This window comes from Pelodiscus sinensis, chromosome 5 (genome assembly GCF_049634645.1).
Source record: "Pelodiscus sinensis isolate JC-2024 chromosome 5, ASM4963464v1, whole genome shotgun sequence".
NCBI lineage: Eukaryota > Metazoa > Chordata > Testudines > Trionychidae > Pelodiscus > Pelodiscus sinensis.
Window position 1 is genome coordinate 4028274 of NC_134715.1, and position 14986 is coordinate 4043259.

General features: G+C 51.2%; 1 protein-coding gene across 3 annotated transcripts in view; it reads right to left on the reverse strand.

Annotated features, from left to right (window-relative positions):
• Positions 1-14986, reverse strand: part of CENPC (centromere protein C) — a 130327-nt gene that overhangs the window by 48808 nt on the left and 66533 nt on the right. For 2 of the 3 annotated variants that reach the window (XM_075929260.1, XM_075929259.1), the window contains exons 19-20: positions 13319-13379; positions 12137-12667 (exon numbers count right to left, since the gene is read on the reverse strand). In XM_075929260.1, the coding sequence (XP_075785375.1) occupies positions 12152-12667; positions 13319-13379 (577 nt within the window). In that variant the 3' untranslated portion in view covers positions 12137-12151. Of the gene's footprint in view, positions 1-12136; positions 12668-13318; positions 13380-14986 lie in introns of those variants that run through there. The other variant, XM_075929261.1, reaches the window with a different exon arrangement.

Sequence of the window (14986 nt, forward strand, 5' to 3'; positions counted from 1 at the left end):
GTACAAGGAGGACATGCAGTGAAATTCAAAAGTGGAAAGTTCAAAACAGAGAAAAGGAAATGTTCCGACAGTGCAAAATTAGCTGGTCAGACAGATTGCTATAAGATATAATTGAGGTCAAGTGAAGAGCAAGATTTTTAAACAGGATTAGACATTTATAGGGCTTACAGCAGTCAAAAAAGCAAACAATGTTAGGAATCATTAAAAAAGAGATAGAGCATAAGACAGAAAATATCTTATTGCCTCTATATAAGTCCATAGAACATCCACATCTTGAATATTGTGTACAGATGTGGTCGCTTCATCTCAAAAAAGATATATTGGCATTGGAAAAGGTTCACAAAAGGGCAACTAAAATTATTAGGGGTTTGTAACGGGTCCCGTATGAAGAGAGATTAAAAGGACTGGGATTTTTCAGCTTAGAAAAGAGGAGACTAAGGGGGGAGGTGATAGAGGTCTATAAAATCAGGTGTGGAAAAAGTGAATAAGGAAAAGTTATTTACTTGTTTCTATAACATAAGAACTAGGGCTCACCAAATGAAATGAATAAGTAAGTTTAAAACAAACAAAGAAGTTTTTCTTCACACAACAGTGCACAGTCAACCTGAGGAACTCCTCGCCAGAGGATGTTGTGAACTTTAACAGGGTTCAAAAAAGAACTAGATAAATTCATGGAGGTTAGGTCCATCAATGGCTATTAGCCAGAATGGGTAGTCCCTAGACTCTATTTGTCAGAAGCTGGAAATATTTGACAGGAGAGGGATCACTTGATGATTACTTGTTCTGTTCACTCCCTCTGGGGCATCTGGCATTGGCCACTGTTGGAAGACAGGATACTAGGCTAGATGGACCTTTGGTCTGACCCAGTGTGGATGTTCTTATGTTCTTACAAAAGTTATACACCAGCTTCAGAATGGATCTAAAACTTCACGGTTCAGGGCCAACTTCACACTAATGGGAGTCAGGAGGAAAATTCCTTGGACAGGTTCTCTCCAATATCCCTATGGCAGAGTTTTTTGCACCTTCCTATAAGCAGCTGCTACTAGCTGTAGTAGATGAATCTTGGGTCTGATTGAGACTAGCAAGTCCTGTGTAGACCACTGGAGTTATTGGTCTGTAAAGCACTTGGGGACCCATTAGAATGAAGAGCTGGTCTGATTTTGCACAGCTCGTTCTGTGGTACAGTCTGAAATTTTAAAAAAACTTTCAATTTGACACAGAGAGAAAACTGACATTTTGGACTTTCCCCCACATGGAGAAATTCAAAATTTCTCTGGGACCTTTTCAAAATGTTTCTGACGCTCTCCAAGATGGAGAGCCTAGAAGCCCTAGCTCTGAGGCAGCCGACCAGCCAGGCTGTCTTGGAGATGGGAGCCTCAGCTCTCATGGCTTTGAGGCTCTTGGCTCCCTATCAGTCTGACAAAGTTGTTGGGAACATGGAAGCTGGGATCTGCAGGGCCAGGAGGCCTTGGAAAGAGCTGGGAGGCAACCAAGTGAAAACCCACCTGATTTCCATCAAAATGTTCTTGAAATGGCAATCTTCTGGTGGAATGTTTCAGTGTTCACAAATCGACATTTCCAGTCTTGTGCTGCCTAAGTGTTAGCCACTCATCTGCGGACTGATTGTTTGCTTTTTTTCAAGCAGGACCATCGCCTCACATCTTTCCCCTGCTATTCTTGGACGCCCACGTTTATTGCTTCTGCATAAAAATCTCTTCTTCACCGGGAAGGCCCCCTCAGCGTGCTTTCAACAAGGTTGACTTCAAAATGTTCTACTCCGAGGCTTTAACGGCATTTGGAGATTAAAAGCGCCGTTCCCTTTGTTGGCTCCAACAATGCAAAGGACCCATGGAGAGAACTGAGACAGAAGAAAGACACTGCAAAGGCTGAAAGACTTTCGGGAGATTTAACTGCTCTCCAGCCAGCTGAAAGGACCAGTCCTGTTGTCCTTTCTTATGCCAAATAGTGATAGAGATGCAGCCATGTTAGTCTGGTTGTGCTGAAACAAAAGACAGGACTATGCAGCACTTTAAAGACTAACAAGATGGTTTATTCGGCGATGAGCTTCCATGGGTCAGACCCACTTCTCTGGCTCACGAAAGCTCATCACCTAATAAACCATCTTGTTAGTCTTTAAAGTGCTACATAGTCCTGTCTTTTCTTTCTTATGCCAGCAGACATAATGAACACAAGAGGGAGGAATACCTGGCTGTTGGGAATCAGTGAAACGCCACACCTAAGACAATGATGCCAACGTATTTCTCTCAGCTCCGAATCCTTTTCTAGCTCCCGCTCCAATCTGTGTCCCTCTGCAGAGAATGCAAATCTACAGCTAAGGGGGCTCCGTGCAAAAGGGGGGGGACGGGCAATGAGGAGTCCTAGCCGGGGCCTTTTGCTCGTGTCCGCAGGCACACAACCCTCGCCCTGGTGCGGTCTGTCTGCAGTTATCAGTGAATCCAGCACATCCGGAGGTAGGCCCGGTCGAACCAAAAGTCGCCCGCTCGCCAAAAAATGAAACGAATCCTCTGAAGGAGCAGAGTTATTTCAACTCTCTGAACACGGCAGACAAATTCATCGATTTTCGGGCCCTTCTCCTGGCCCGTGCCTCGGTGACGACCTTCCCAAAAATGTCCCGCGACTCTTGCCCAGCCGATGCTGTTTCCTGACCACCTCCTTTCTCAGACCCTTGCGGACTCCTTCCTCAATCCCCTGGCGTGCAGTCGTAGGCCATAGTGGGCTGTTGCACCCCCAGGTTTCATGCAGGGCTCTGCTGCCGGACCTATGCCCTGAGTCCTGGCAGCCAGCCCCACCTCTACCCCCAGCTGTGGCCTGTTTACCCCGTCTGGGTCCCCCCGCAGAGACACGGCCCTGTCCCGGCCCAGCTCTGCAAAGGGGAGGGTGTGCGGACAAGGGTCGCCTAGTGATGGCCTCTCACATGGCCAGGAAGGATCACCCCGCACAGTGGATTCAGAGAAATAAAGACCACGTGGGCTGCAGCCAGCCTTTGTGGGTGCACTTTGTTCCCATGATGGCTCTTTTACGGAGGCACCTACCTGCTACGTATTTAGATCGTCCCCCAGAACCAGGACTGCCTGCGTGAAAGACGCCTAGAAACGACGACTGTGAAATTGCCTTGAGCTCCAGCGCTTAGGAGGCAGCCCCTGGCTAATCGTATCTTCCCACAGCCCTGGCAGACGCGTCAGGTTTCCTCGCCAGCGCGCACCCCGTGTGGGCGTGATGCTCGCACAGCTCCCTTTTCATTGACATGCCCAGCTGTGCTTCATCCATAACGCCAGGCAGGAGCGGCGGCAGCGCCATATGGATCCTGGGACATTCGGAGGGGCTAACCGCAGAGCAATGAAACTCTGGGGAGATTATGGGCCTGATTATTCCCCAAGGTCAAACATTATTTTAGCAAAGGATTCTGGGAGGAGGCTTTAGGGGACCTGGGTCTAATGTCAGTAAGTTTCCTAGCATGTTCAGTTAGCAGGGTATTCTGACCCCTGTTCTGCAACCAATGTGCCAATTGCAGGAAGCCTTTACTTGTGAGAATATTGCACCTCTGTAGACCGGAGCCTTTTACAGTGGAAGGATGGACTCAGAATTAAAAGTACAGGCAGGAGATTCAAGAGACTTGAGTTTAGTCCCTGCGGGTGTGTCTAGACTACAGGGTTTTTTCAAAAAAAATTCCCCTGCGTCTAGACTGCTGCCGTGTTCTTTTGAAAGTACATCGAAAGAACGTGGCAGTTTTTTGACCATGGAAAACCTCATTTTACGAGGAAGAACGCCTTTTTTTGGAAGTGCTCCTTCGGAAAAAAGGCGCTATGTAATGCAAACTGTGCTTTTTCGAAAGAGAGCATCCAGGGTGCTCTCTTTTGAAAAAGCAGCTTGCTTTTTCAAAAATACTGGTTGTAGTTTAGGTGCTCTCTTTCGAAAGAGGCTTGCAGCTTAGACATAGCCTGACTCTGCTACTGACTTCCTATGTGACCTCGGGCAAGTCCCTTAAATCCGTGGCGCTCTGCAGATTTACACAGTATGAGGCGCTAGCCCTTAACTGCTTCCTCTTAAAAGTCTCAGAGGGGGAGCCGTGTTAGTCTGTAACTTTAAAAACAACAAGAGCTCCTGTGGCACGTTAGAGACTCGCAAATAGATATACTTCACGAGCTTTCGAGGGCAAAACCCACTTCTGCACACATGACGGTCTTGCTTACATCTTTGTTCCCCTCCCGTCGCCCAGGGTCACAACCCTTCCTTTCCCTGCCCTTCGGCCTAGTGAGGTTTTAAGCGTTGCAAGGCAGGAACGGTCTTTTTATTCCTGTGTGCACGCTCAGCAGCCAGCACAAGGGAGCGGCAGACCTTGGCTCAGGCCGTCTGTGCCACTGTCAGACAAATTACAACAATAAAAATGCCCTGTCCTATCCCATTGGTTTAAACATACATACCAACACAAGTCCACGCTGCACTGTTTGCACCCAGCTTTCGGAGCAGAGAGAAATGGCTGGAGCACGTGGCTTATGAGGCAGAGGCGTAGCGAGGGTGTTACGTGCTCGGGGGGAAAGGAATAATTGGCACCCCTTCCCAGCCTTGCTGCTGCGCGGCAGGGCCTGAAAACTGGCATGTGGCTGAGCCCGACCCTGGGGGCGGAGGGGAGCTTGTACCGCATCTTCCCCCGCCCCCTCCAGTTTGGGGCTGGGACTGCACATGCACTAACCCGCTGGTGGAGATGGAGGAAGGTTGGGCTGGTGGCAGAGAGGCAGGGAGGAGGCTCCAGCCGGCGGCGGTGGGCGGAGGAGGAGCAGGCGAGCCGAGAGATGACAGGAGGTCTCTCGCAACCCTAGGCGTCTATGAGACACTCCGGAGATAACAAGGGCCCATTCTGCTTCCTGTACACACTGGCCATAGAATTTCACCCAACAGCTGAGCTGGCGCCCTGGCACTAAACAGAGAAAGCGGACAGGAGGCAGGTGAGGAAGGGAGAACATGACAGAAACATTGGCTGAAACTAATTGTCCAGGAGCCTGTTTCCACGGGTGCTGTATGTTAGGAGGCGATCGCTCCCCTACAGTGCTTCCCAAGGTGGGTTCCGGCTCTGTTACCTGCAATCAACTAAAAATAATAGGTGGAGGTGAAAAAAAAGAGAGAGTTTGCTCTGTCAGCAGAGCACATCCCAGGCGAAAGCTGTTCTGTTCTCAGATCACCCGACACTTGCCTTGTATTTGAAAGCAGCCGCAATCTGTTTCCCCCTATAGTAGCTTGTTTTCAAGAAAAAGAATAAATTAAGTGCAAACCCATGGTGTGATCATAGCAAACATTCCAAATATCCTTGGAGAACAGGTGGTGACAATCCCTCCCCCCCACAAGAAGGCAAAACAGCATGAAATATCTCCCCTCTTGCTTTTATTACATCCTGTTATCTGACTTGATGCTTATGTGTTTTATACAAGAGCATCAGCTGCTTATGCACCGACTTATGGCTGCTGTTAGCTCTTTTTTAATAGCAATGTCGGCCTGTGGCTTTATTCTATTTGTCAGGACAGCTGGAGATTGAAAATATATTCAGCGTGCGTCGGTCCTTCCTCTTACAGGTCATTTATATGAAGTCTCTCTTTCCAGAGACACCTAGATGGATTACAGCAGGTCAGTTTTTGACTCTCTTTATGCTTTGAATAATAACACGCACTTAAAAGGATCCATATATTCAAGGGAGTTACTTGCCAGAAATTTAAAGAGAGAAGCTACTGTCAATCACAGCGCTGCATTGCTCATGAAGGTCCATACGGTTTACTGCGTGTATAGCAGGTTGAAAGTTTTTGGCTGAAAAAATTTCCCAGCCAAAAGTGTGGTTTCATCTACATGGGAATTTCCCGGGGGGAAATGCTGATTTTGCTTAAATTGGTCAGTTTTCCGATCAAAAAAGTGTTTTGAATTGGCATTTCAAAACCCAATTCCGTTTGCTTTTGACTTTACATTTGGTTTGGTTTTCTTTTCCGTTTTTCGGCATTTTCAGTCATTTGACCGGAGGGTGGGCTCCGGGGCGAGGCTGAGGATGAAAGTAGGAGGGGCCTCCGGGCTTTGGGGGCGGGGTCAGGGCAGGGGCTTACCTCGAGCAGCTCCTGGTCACTGGTGCAGCAGGGGGGCTAAGGCAGCTTCCTGCCTCTCCTGGTACCGTAGACCCTGCTGTGCCCCAGGAGCAACCAGCAACAGCTTCTCAGCCAATGGGAGTGCGGAGCTAGTGCTCAGAGCAGGTGCGGTGCGCAGCGCCCTGTGCGCTCCCCCATCAGCTGTTTCTGGGGTGCAGCCCAGTCTGCAGTGCCTGGACAGGCAGGGAGCTGCCTTAGCAACCCTACTGCTCACCTGAGCCACGACCCGGCGCCCAACATGCCACCCCCCCGTGCTGGGTCGTGGCTTGTTCTTTGAAAACCACTGCTAGGCGCTGTACAGCTACATAACATAAGACAGCTGCTACCCCAAAGGGACCACACTTCTGAATAGCCAGGGTGGGAGGGGAAACGTGCGGAAAGGTGACGGTCTCACATCAGAGCGGGGAACAGAACCCAGGCCTACAGACTCCCGCAGGTCACCGATTGGATCTTGGAGCCTCTTGCGTACTAAACCCAGTAGCACTCGGCTCAAAGCCTGAAATAGGCCTGAGTTAAAAGCGCTTGGTTCCCCAGGAAAGAACCAGAGAGTCGGAAGCTTTGTTTTAACGCAGCATCGTGGGGCGCACTCAGAGGGCTAGCACTGCCTCTCCCCTCTTCCCCAACAAGGCATAAATCAAGCTTTGAAACCTTACGGCAGCCGAGGTCGCAATACAAATACGGGCACACTAAGCCCACAGTAATACCGTCACGGCACTGCATCACAAAGCGGATGCATGGGAGCAGAAGTGCAGGATAAATCAAGGGCTCTGCCTCCTCTCCAGCGTTGGTGATGGGCATTAATGGGAGCGACTGTCACAGAGATGAGAGCGGCTTTATTTCAACAGACTCAAACACAGAGTGCAGTGCAAGCAATGGTGTGAAAAGCTGGTCGAGGCCCCTTTGCCGTACCGAACCGAGGACACAATTCCCGGTAAAGTCTGAAAGGGGAAAAAGTAAAATGTGTGGGGAAGAGAATAGAGACTTATTCTGCCAGCCCCAGCCAGCCCTCCTGAAATTCAGGCCCGATGCCTCTCTCAGTTACCATCTCCTTTGACAATTCGTCTCTTGTTTGCGTGGAACATAAGAACGGCCGTTCTGGGTCCATCTAGCCCAGTATCCTGTCTGCCAACAGTGGCCAGCACCAGGTGCCCCAGAGAGGGTGGACTGAAGACAATGATCAAACGATTTGTCTCCTGCCATCCCTCTCCAGCCTCTGACAAACAGAGGCCAGGGACACGATTTCTATCCCCTGGCTAATAGCCTTTTATGGACCTAACCTCCATGAATTTATCTAGCTTCTCTTTAACCTCTGTTATAGTCCTAGCCTTCACAGCCTCCTCTGGCAAGGAGTTCCACAGGTTGACTACACGCTGTGTGAAGAAGAACTTTTGCTTATTAGTTTTAAACAATGCAAGGACGAGGGAGAACGTGTGCGAGGGAATCTACATTGTTCGGCGCACATTCGTGGAATCCGCCCGGCTGTCATGAGGAAGGTTGTCAAATCCCGCTTAATTGGTTACGTGGTTAAATGTGGCGTTTAGCCAGTTTGGCCTCCCTCTGCTGCCCAGAGGGGCTGCCCTGGACGTCCGGAGCACCCCTGTCAGCTGGCACAGCCCCCACCGGTTTACCAGAACTGGTAAGCTTCACCCGTTCACCAGTTAACCTTTCACATCCCTCCTTGAAAACTCTCCTTTGCCGCCAGACCTACACAAAACTTCAAAGCTTAGGCTGTTGGTGATTTCAGGGCGCTGCCTACCATGCTGACCGATACTGTCTCCTGGCTGCTTTTGTGTTCTCTCTACACTCTGAATCTCTTCGGGTGAGAGACGTTTTGTTGTGCGTTTGTGCAGCACCTAGCACCAGGGGCCCTAGGTCTGTGAGTTGGGTCTCTTGGCTGCTACTTCAACAGAAAGAGTTAACATCAGTGTGCAGGAAATGGAAAGAGTGTATGTCCATAGGATTCCTGCGCCACTAAACCAGAGGGTCCCACGTTACCCGAGACTCCAGCCATAGGAGCTGCCGTAACACACAGAGCAGAGACTCCCTGCTGAACATGTCAAGGTTTGGCAGGGCAGCGGGAGTGAGAGAATGAATGTTGTGCCCTGTTTTTTAAATCTTCTTTACAGTTCTGAAATTTTTCCATTGAAGGCTGGATCCATCTGCAACATGGAGATCCCAGGCAGACCAATACCGCTACCTCCTGTTCCAGTCTACACCACCCTAAACCAGCTTGACATGCACTACAGATCACACTGTGCTGATAAGGGGGTATGGGGGGGGATGTCCAGTGCCACTGGGTCTCAGGATCAACCATTTTCTTCAACTGGGTCAGGCGAAAACCGGTTTGAAAACCCCTGGCCTCGCACACTGGGGACCTGATCTTGGGTCGGGGGTCTGGCGGGGCCGCTATGATACAAAATAAAACACAGAGCTGTCTGTACATTGCCCAAGGAGGATTGTCCCCTGCCTAAGCGCTATGGGTCGGAGACTCGATCATGTGGCTCCCTTTCGATCTCTGCAGCAGCTGTGGCAGACGGCAGACGCCGCTGAGGCCTGGGTTCTAGATCTCTACCGTTTGCGATGTGTTCTGCATCTGGGTTCCCCGACACGTGACGTTATCATGCACGTGAATACAGCACACACAGAGCAGATACCTAATTCCGAGCGGGGTCTGCAGCGGCCGAGCCATTCAGAATTGGCTTGATTCCTCCCCGCTGTAAACACACTGCATCAGCGTTCGTAACCATGGGAAACGCTTTGCGCGTCGTGAGGAAACGCTGCAAAGTGCTGAATCGGGACTGGAGGAGGGTGTCTAGTACCATTGGGCGAACACAGGTGCCTTACATCAAAGACCTCTTGGGGAGAGAGCGCACCACTCCAGTATTAACGATCACAGATCTAGGATCACACATAATTTTGCAAGAGCGTGCAGGCCAAAATGAAGCAGACCAGCATTTCCCTAGCTGACAGGCAAGAAAACAGACAATTGCAAGGGAGGGGCCGATGCGTGAGGGTTCCCAAATCAGGACAAGACGGGCCAGCCTGTCAAAGATTTTCTGAGGGAACCAGTTTCCGTCCGAAAATGCTGATTCCATGAAATTGACACATTCTGCGGGAACGTGTTGATTTAGTCAAAACATTTCCTGGAAACCAAGCGTGTGAGACACTGGCCAGCTGGGCTGCCAACCCAGCCTCGGTTGGGGGGGCACCTCCCGAACTCGCCAGCTGCCTAGAATGAAAACACCACTTGGGAATTTCACATGAAAAAGAACCCGTTTTTCAACCAAAACAGCAAGGTACCGTCGCCCTCAAAGAGCTGACCACAGAATTTCAAGGCTTTAGACGGGAACTGCTGGTTTTTTATTGTCTGATCGGCCATGACGGGCAGCAGCTAGCAGCACGGGTCTGGAACAGACACCTCTTAAAAGTCAGTCGAAATCAGGACGCTCTCTGCTTGGCTCTTTAAGCTGGAGTTGGCCTGAGGATTTTAAGCACCCTTCACACTTGTTTCAAACTCCCAATCCGAAATCACACAGCTCCTTGCTTTCGGGACACGCAACGGGGCACCTGCCAACACGCTCTCAAAGAGCCAAGTGCAAAACCGTTCAGCATCCAGCTTCCCTAGAGTGATGGATTTTCGAGCCAAGAGCCGAGCGTTGTATTTAGGTGCTTAAATGGAAGCGAAGCTCAGTAAAGTATCTTGCCCCCGTTGGGCATGCTGGGGGACTTTTGAAAAATCAGAGGACTACTGGCACCGGAAAGCCAGCTTCTTCTCAAAGGCAGAGTAGCATTTGGCTCTGGGCTAGACCAGGAAAAGAAACAAGCGGCCAGCACGGAGCACGTGTGCGTCGCCACGAAACAAGGAGCAAGCCCGGTTTTCGAGCGTAGGCCGACCCCCGGAATGGTCTCTCCGACTCTACATGACTGTGTTGGCGATTGGGCCTGCCACGTGTCGGTGGGAAGGGCCACGCTTATAAATGCTAGGAAGAGATTGAGGAGGAGGGCGTCCTGGGAAACTCGAGCTGGCGTGAAGAGCCACATTGCAGTGGCCTGGCCTCCTCAGTCGTGTCCCTTCTGCATCCCTGCCTGTCCTCGTCTTTGCCCTGCACCCTTCGCATAGGAGGGCGCCCACAGAGGTCTGAGAGGCTCCCGCCTCACCCGCCTGTAGCCGTCAATTCACCTCGTGCCAAAGCACTAGGGCCTTGTCCTCCTCGCCTGCACCCCACACAAAGGAGAAAAGGCCTGTCATGAAAAAACCCTCCCGGACCTTTCTGGATGCCCATCCGCAGAGCTTCCCAAGGACACGGGCAGTCTGGAAGCCTCGTGGACGCTGTGCCTGAGCACAGGGAGGTCTTTCAGGGAGGCAGCCAACAGGCCTGCCTGCACGGGGGCTGTTGGTGCGGTGGCAGCGGGCGGCGAGGTGCCCAACCCATCTTCCACAGGGAACAGCTTCGCTACGGTCAGCACGCCAGCTCGGCATGTCTCTGGCCACGGTGTGGGGAGACCTAGGGAAGGGTGCTCACAACCTAAGGAAGTGTCCCTCAGCGACATTTCTGTCCGACTCACTGCCTGGTCTTGGCATCTCCGTTTTCTGCCTGGGGCCAAACCCTGTTTTATCCCCCTCTTTAAGGTGCCTAAACTGGATGTGCCTCTCCCTGGAAGTTCCTACAGCACCTGCCTCGTGGTTGGCACGATGAGATGCTATCGTAACACAACGGACCCTCACTCTAACGCCCGTCGCCATAACGACCCTGGTGCTCATAGAGACGTGGTCCCCGGGTCCACCTGCTGGGCCCGGGGGCAGAAAACTCCTTTAGCCAAGGGATCAGATCCAAGCTTGCAAATAGCTGGCCACATCCTGCTGACTTGTGATATATGGGGCAGGATACAATGCTCAGAAGAAAACACACCGTGCGATGACGCAAATATTTCCCCCGGTCGCAGCCACTGGAAATGAACACCGATGCACTTGTTCATCTCATTAGTAAAACAGGAATTAGAGAGCTCATAACACTTGCCATAATGATGCAACACTCAGTCTCCTGGCTAAGGCTGAGTGTTCACACGTGGTGTGCAGCACCGTCTAGAATCCCCACCCCCCTCCGTGTTTTGCAAATTAAGGGGAATAGGATGTTCATATTTGGGGTAATGCTAGCGCTGTACTAATTAGACGTTACCTCTGGGGTGCCAGTAGTTCCCTGCTGGAGGTTGGTGATGGGAGGGGTTCCTTTGCAGGCAGACAAGCATACAGCTCCACAGCTGATGGATGTTTTACTCTACCATGGACCAGAAATGGACTCATGATCACCAGCTCCTCACTAGCTGATGGCTTTCCAGTTGCTTTTAGACTTACAGACAGCTATTTCAAATGTTATTTGCCCATGTGCAGCACGCCCTTGGAGGATCTCAAAGCATTTCATCTACATTAACTATGCCTCATCATTAGATGAGATCTTCATTTTACCAAGGTCAACCCAGCCAGTCGTACAAGAGTTCTGGCCCCTAGCTATTCTGCTCCATCCCTGACGCATACAATCAGGGCCGGCTCTAGTTTTTTTTGCCACCCCAAGCAAAAAAAAGTTGGCCACCCCCCATTTTTTTGTTGGCTTTTCCACGTTTGCACTTTGCAATGGTTTTTGTTTTGTTTTGTTTGTAATGAAAACAGAAAATGTGTAGTCAGTGAAATAAAACAATTTCCTACTAGTGCACTCATTTAATTTTAACAAAATCACAATTACAAACAATTTAGGTTCAACTATACACTAATGAAAAACGTTAGCGTCTTCCGATGCGCCCAACTGCTCATAAATTAAAAGAATTTATATGAACTGAATGTTTCTGGTTTTTATACTTTCCTTAGCAAGTGGATTTCGTCCGCTCTGACCTGTGTCCCTGGAGAGGGTCCAGAGCTCAGTGGCCACAGCGGGGGAGACCCTGAAATTTCTGCTCCCTGAGTTTAAAGCCTCCACCCCCCCAGCCCCGTGCTCTCTGCTCAGCCAGGCTACAGCCCCTTAACCTCCCCCATCTCTGAGCCTCTGATTGGGGAGTCCCTGGGCTGCTAGACTGCGAGCCAGGCCAGCAGGGGGCAGCCCGGGGCAAGCGCCTACCTCCTCCATTAGGGCGGCGAAGTGCTCCAGTGCGCCGGCGGGCAGGTCCCCATATAGCAGCGCCCCAGTGCCCGGCATGCCATGCAGGAAGAAGAGCGTCCGGCCGCAGTCAGGCATGGCAGGGAACTCAGTGCCCAGCGTCAGCTGCCCCACCGGGCTCAGCGTCACCAGCAGCTGCCGCGGCTGCCCCGCGCCGCCCTCCAGGAAGCGCCCCAGCGGGTGCCGCACCTCGGGGCTGCCCACGCAGAGCTCCCAGCACCCCGGGACCAGGCGCAGGCTCCGAGCAGCCAGGCACGGGGCTCCCAACTCGGGGCGGCCTCCGCGGGGCTCCCCACTTGCTCCTCCTGCGGGCCGGAATGCCACCCCTGGCAACGTGCTGCCCCAAGTACTTGCTTGCTTTGCTGGTGCCGAGAGTCGGCCCTGCATACAATTGAAGTAAACCCTGCGAGATCCACATGCTTCCAAGCTGAACGTTTTCTGAATCTAAAGGTGGTCCGACTAATTGGCCCTGAAGCACAGACGAGCCATCCCCCAACAAGACGCAATAGTGTCAGGGAGGGTCTCCAGATGACACAGCAGGTCCCTGGTAGGACCGGGACTAGAACCCACACCTGGTTTGCGTTTTAAGTCAGTGAGAAAGCACCTGCAGTCAGTTGTCACTAGGAACAACTGGAAGTACACTGCATACTGTTTAAAAGCAGTGTTGGTGAAAACATCTGTAACTCAGCGAGTCTCAAATACAGAAGATGGGCCAATCCCTTCCCCTCTAACTCGCCATCCCAGTTTAATATTTCCAGTAGGACAATCAATATCACGGGATACTTCTGTGGTTAAGGTATTAAACTAGGACTCAAGAGAGCTGGCATGTCACTCTGCCTCAGGCTGTCTGTGAAGCCTTGGTCAAGTCACTTAACCTGTGCGTGCCCTCGGGCCTCCCCATCTGCACAATAAGGGTTATACAGTTATTTTGCAACAGTGCCTTATTATACCAGGCACTGTACTGACACATCACAAAAAAACTAGTCCCTGCCCATTTAGAGTGAGTATACTTTTGCGGGGAGTATTTCTCACCATGTTTGTGCAGCGCCTTGCACAATGACGTCCTGCTCTCAGCTGGGGTCTCCATGTGCAGCTGGAATACAAACAGCAACAATTACAACAGGAAAGGCAAAAAGCGTCTCTGAACTAGCACTTTACCGGCGAGGGACAGAATTAAATAGAGCAACCTACTATATTGTTCCATTGAAAAAAATGGAAACCACAAAATTAAGACATTCAGTCCTCTGCTTATGCAAAGGGGGCTCGGCCAGTTTATCAAACAAATAATATTTTAGTTACTTTTTGCATTATTTTCCTTTTATTTCATTGTCACCATTAAAATTACAAAAAAAAACCCCTCCGTTATTACTTCCCCTCCTTCCTCTCTATTTTCGTCAGGCTCAGTCATTAAACGCCTGCCCTTAACGGTCTTGGTGAAGGAATTGTTCGTCTATCACACACACATCAGCCTTTGATCCGGGCCTGAGAACAGCTGGGGTTTCCCCGGGCAGGGCCGGATCCTGCTCGGTGACCCCAGCGTAAAGTTGGCGTGAGCTTTATTTTATTTACCATGGACACGTTCGCCTCCCCTGCAGGCAGAAACAACCACAAGAGGTTCCCAGAGAGACGTTTGCTCCCCTCCTCCGGAGCCGGGGAACGTCCGGTCCATTAGCAATGTACGTATCGTGCCTTAAAGAGTCCAAGCAGCACAGCGTGCGGGTAGTGGAGGTTGGGACAGCATTCCCAAGGACACGCCTGGGCGGGATTTCCATAGGCAGACCGGCCCAGTTCTGAGTGTAACGTCTAACCTCACAGTTGCAATGGATTAGAGGGAGACAGAATCATAGATTAGAGCTGGAAGAGACCTCTGGGGGTCATTGAGTCCAACCCCCAGCCCAAAGCAGAACCAACCGCAACTAAATCAACCCAGCCAGGGCTTTGTCAAGCCGAGACTTAAACACCTCTAGGGAGGAGATTTCACCCCCTGCCTAGGGAACCCATCCCGGTACTTCCCCCACCCTCCTAGGGAAAGGAGGGTGGCGATAGGAGACTTCCCAAGTCTGCCAGCCTCCCGCTAGGCCACTTAGATGGCCAGAACTCAGAAGCAGCTCAGGCAGAGTTGTAAAAATAGCAGCCCCGGTTAAAGAACGGGAGAGTTTACAAGCAGGCCTGGTTAGCTGCCTTCCCTGAGAGAAACTGACCGTAAGAACTGACCGTTCAAGTAACGCTCTGTGTTCCCCTGCCAAGGAAAGGGCCAGACAAGCTACAAAATGCATTTCAGCTTTCAAAACCTTCCCATCAACCATATTGTAACCCTGCAGGATTGGTGACAGGAAACTGAGGTTCACATCCCGGTCATTTAGACCCGTTCTGTGCCTCGGTTTCCCCTCCTTGCGATGGTACGTATATGGTCCCTACCACCCTGGTAACTGAGCACTTCATTTCCCTTCAGAACCGCCCAGTAAAGGAGGGCAGTGCTCCTACTGCTGACACAGACCGGGCCGGGTCTGGGCACCGCTGCGGGCATCAGCTCAGGGCGAATTGCTCAAACCCAGGGCTACTTACAGCCCTCAACTAGACTTTTCCCAAACAGGCCACACACCAGTCACACCCAGGGCTTCAGCTGCCAATCCGGCCAGCAGGAAACCTCATGAGCAAAACCCCTCATGTACCCCAGCTCTCCCTGCGCCACAATCAGCC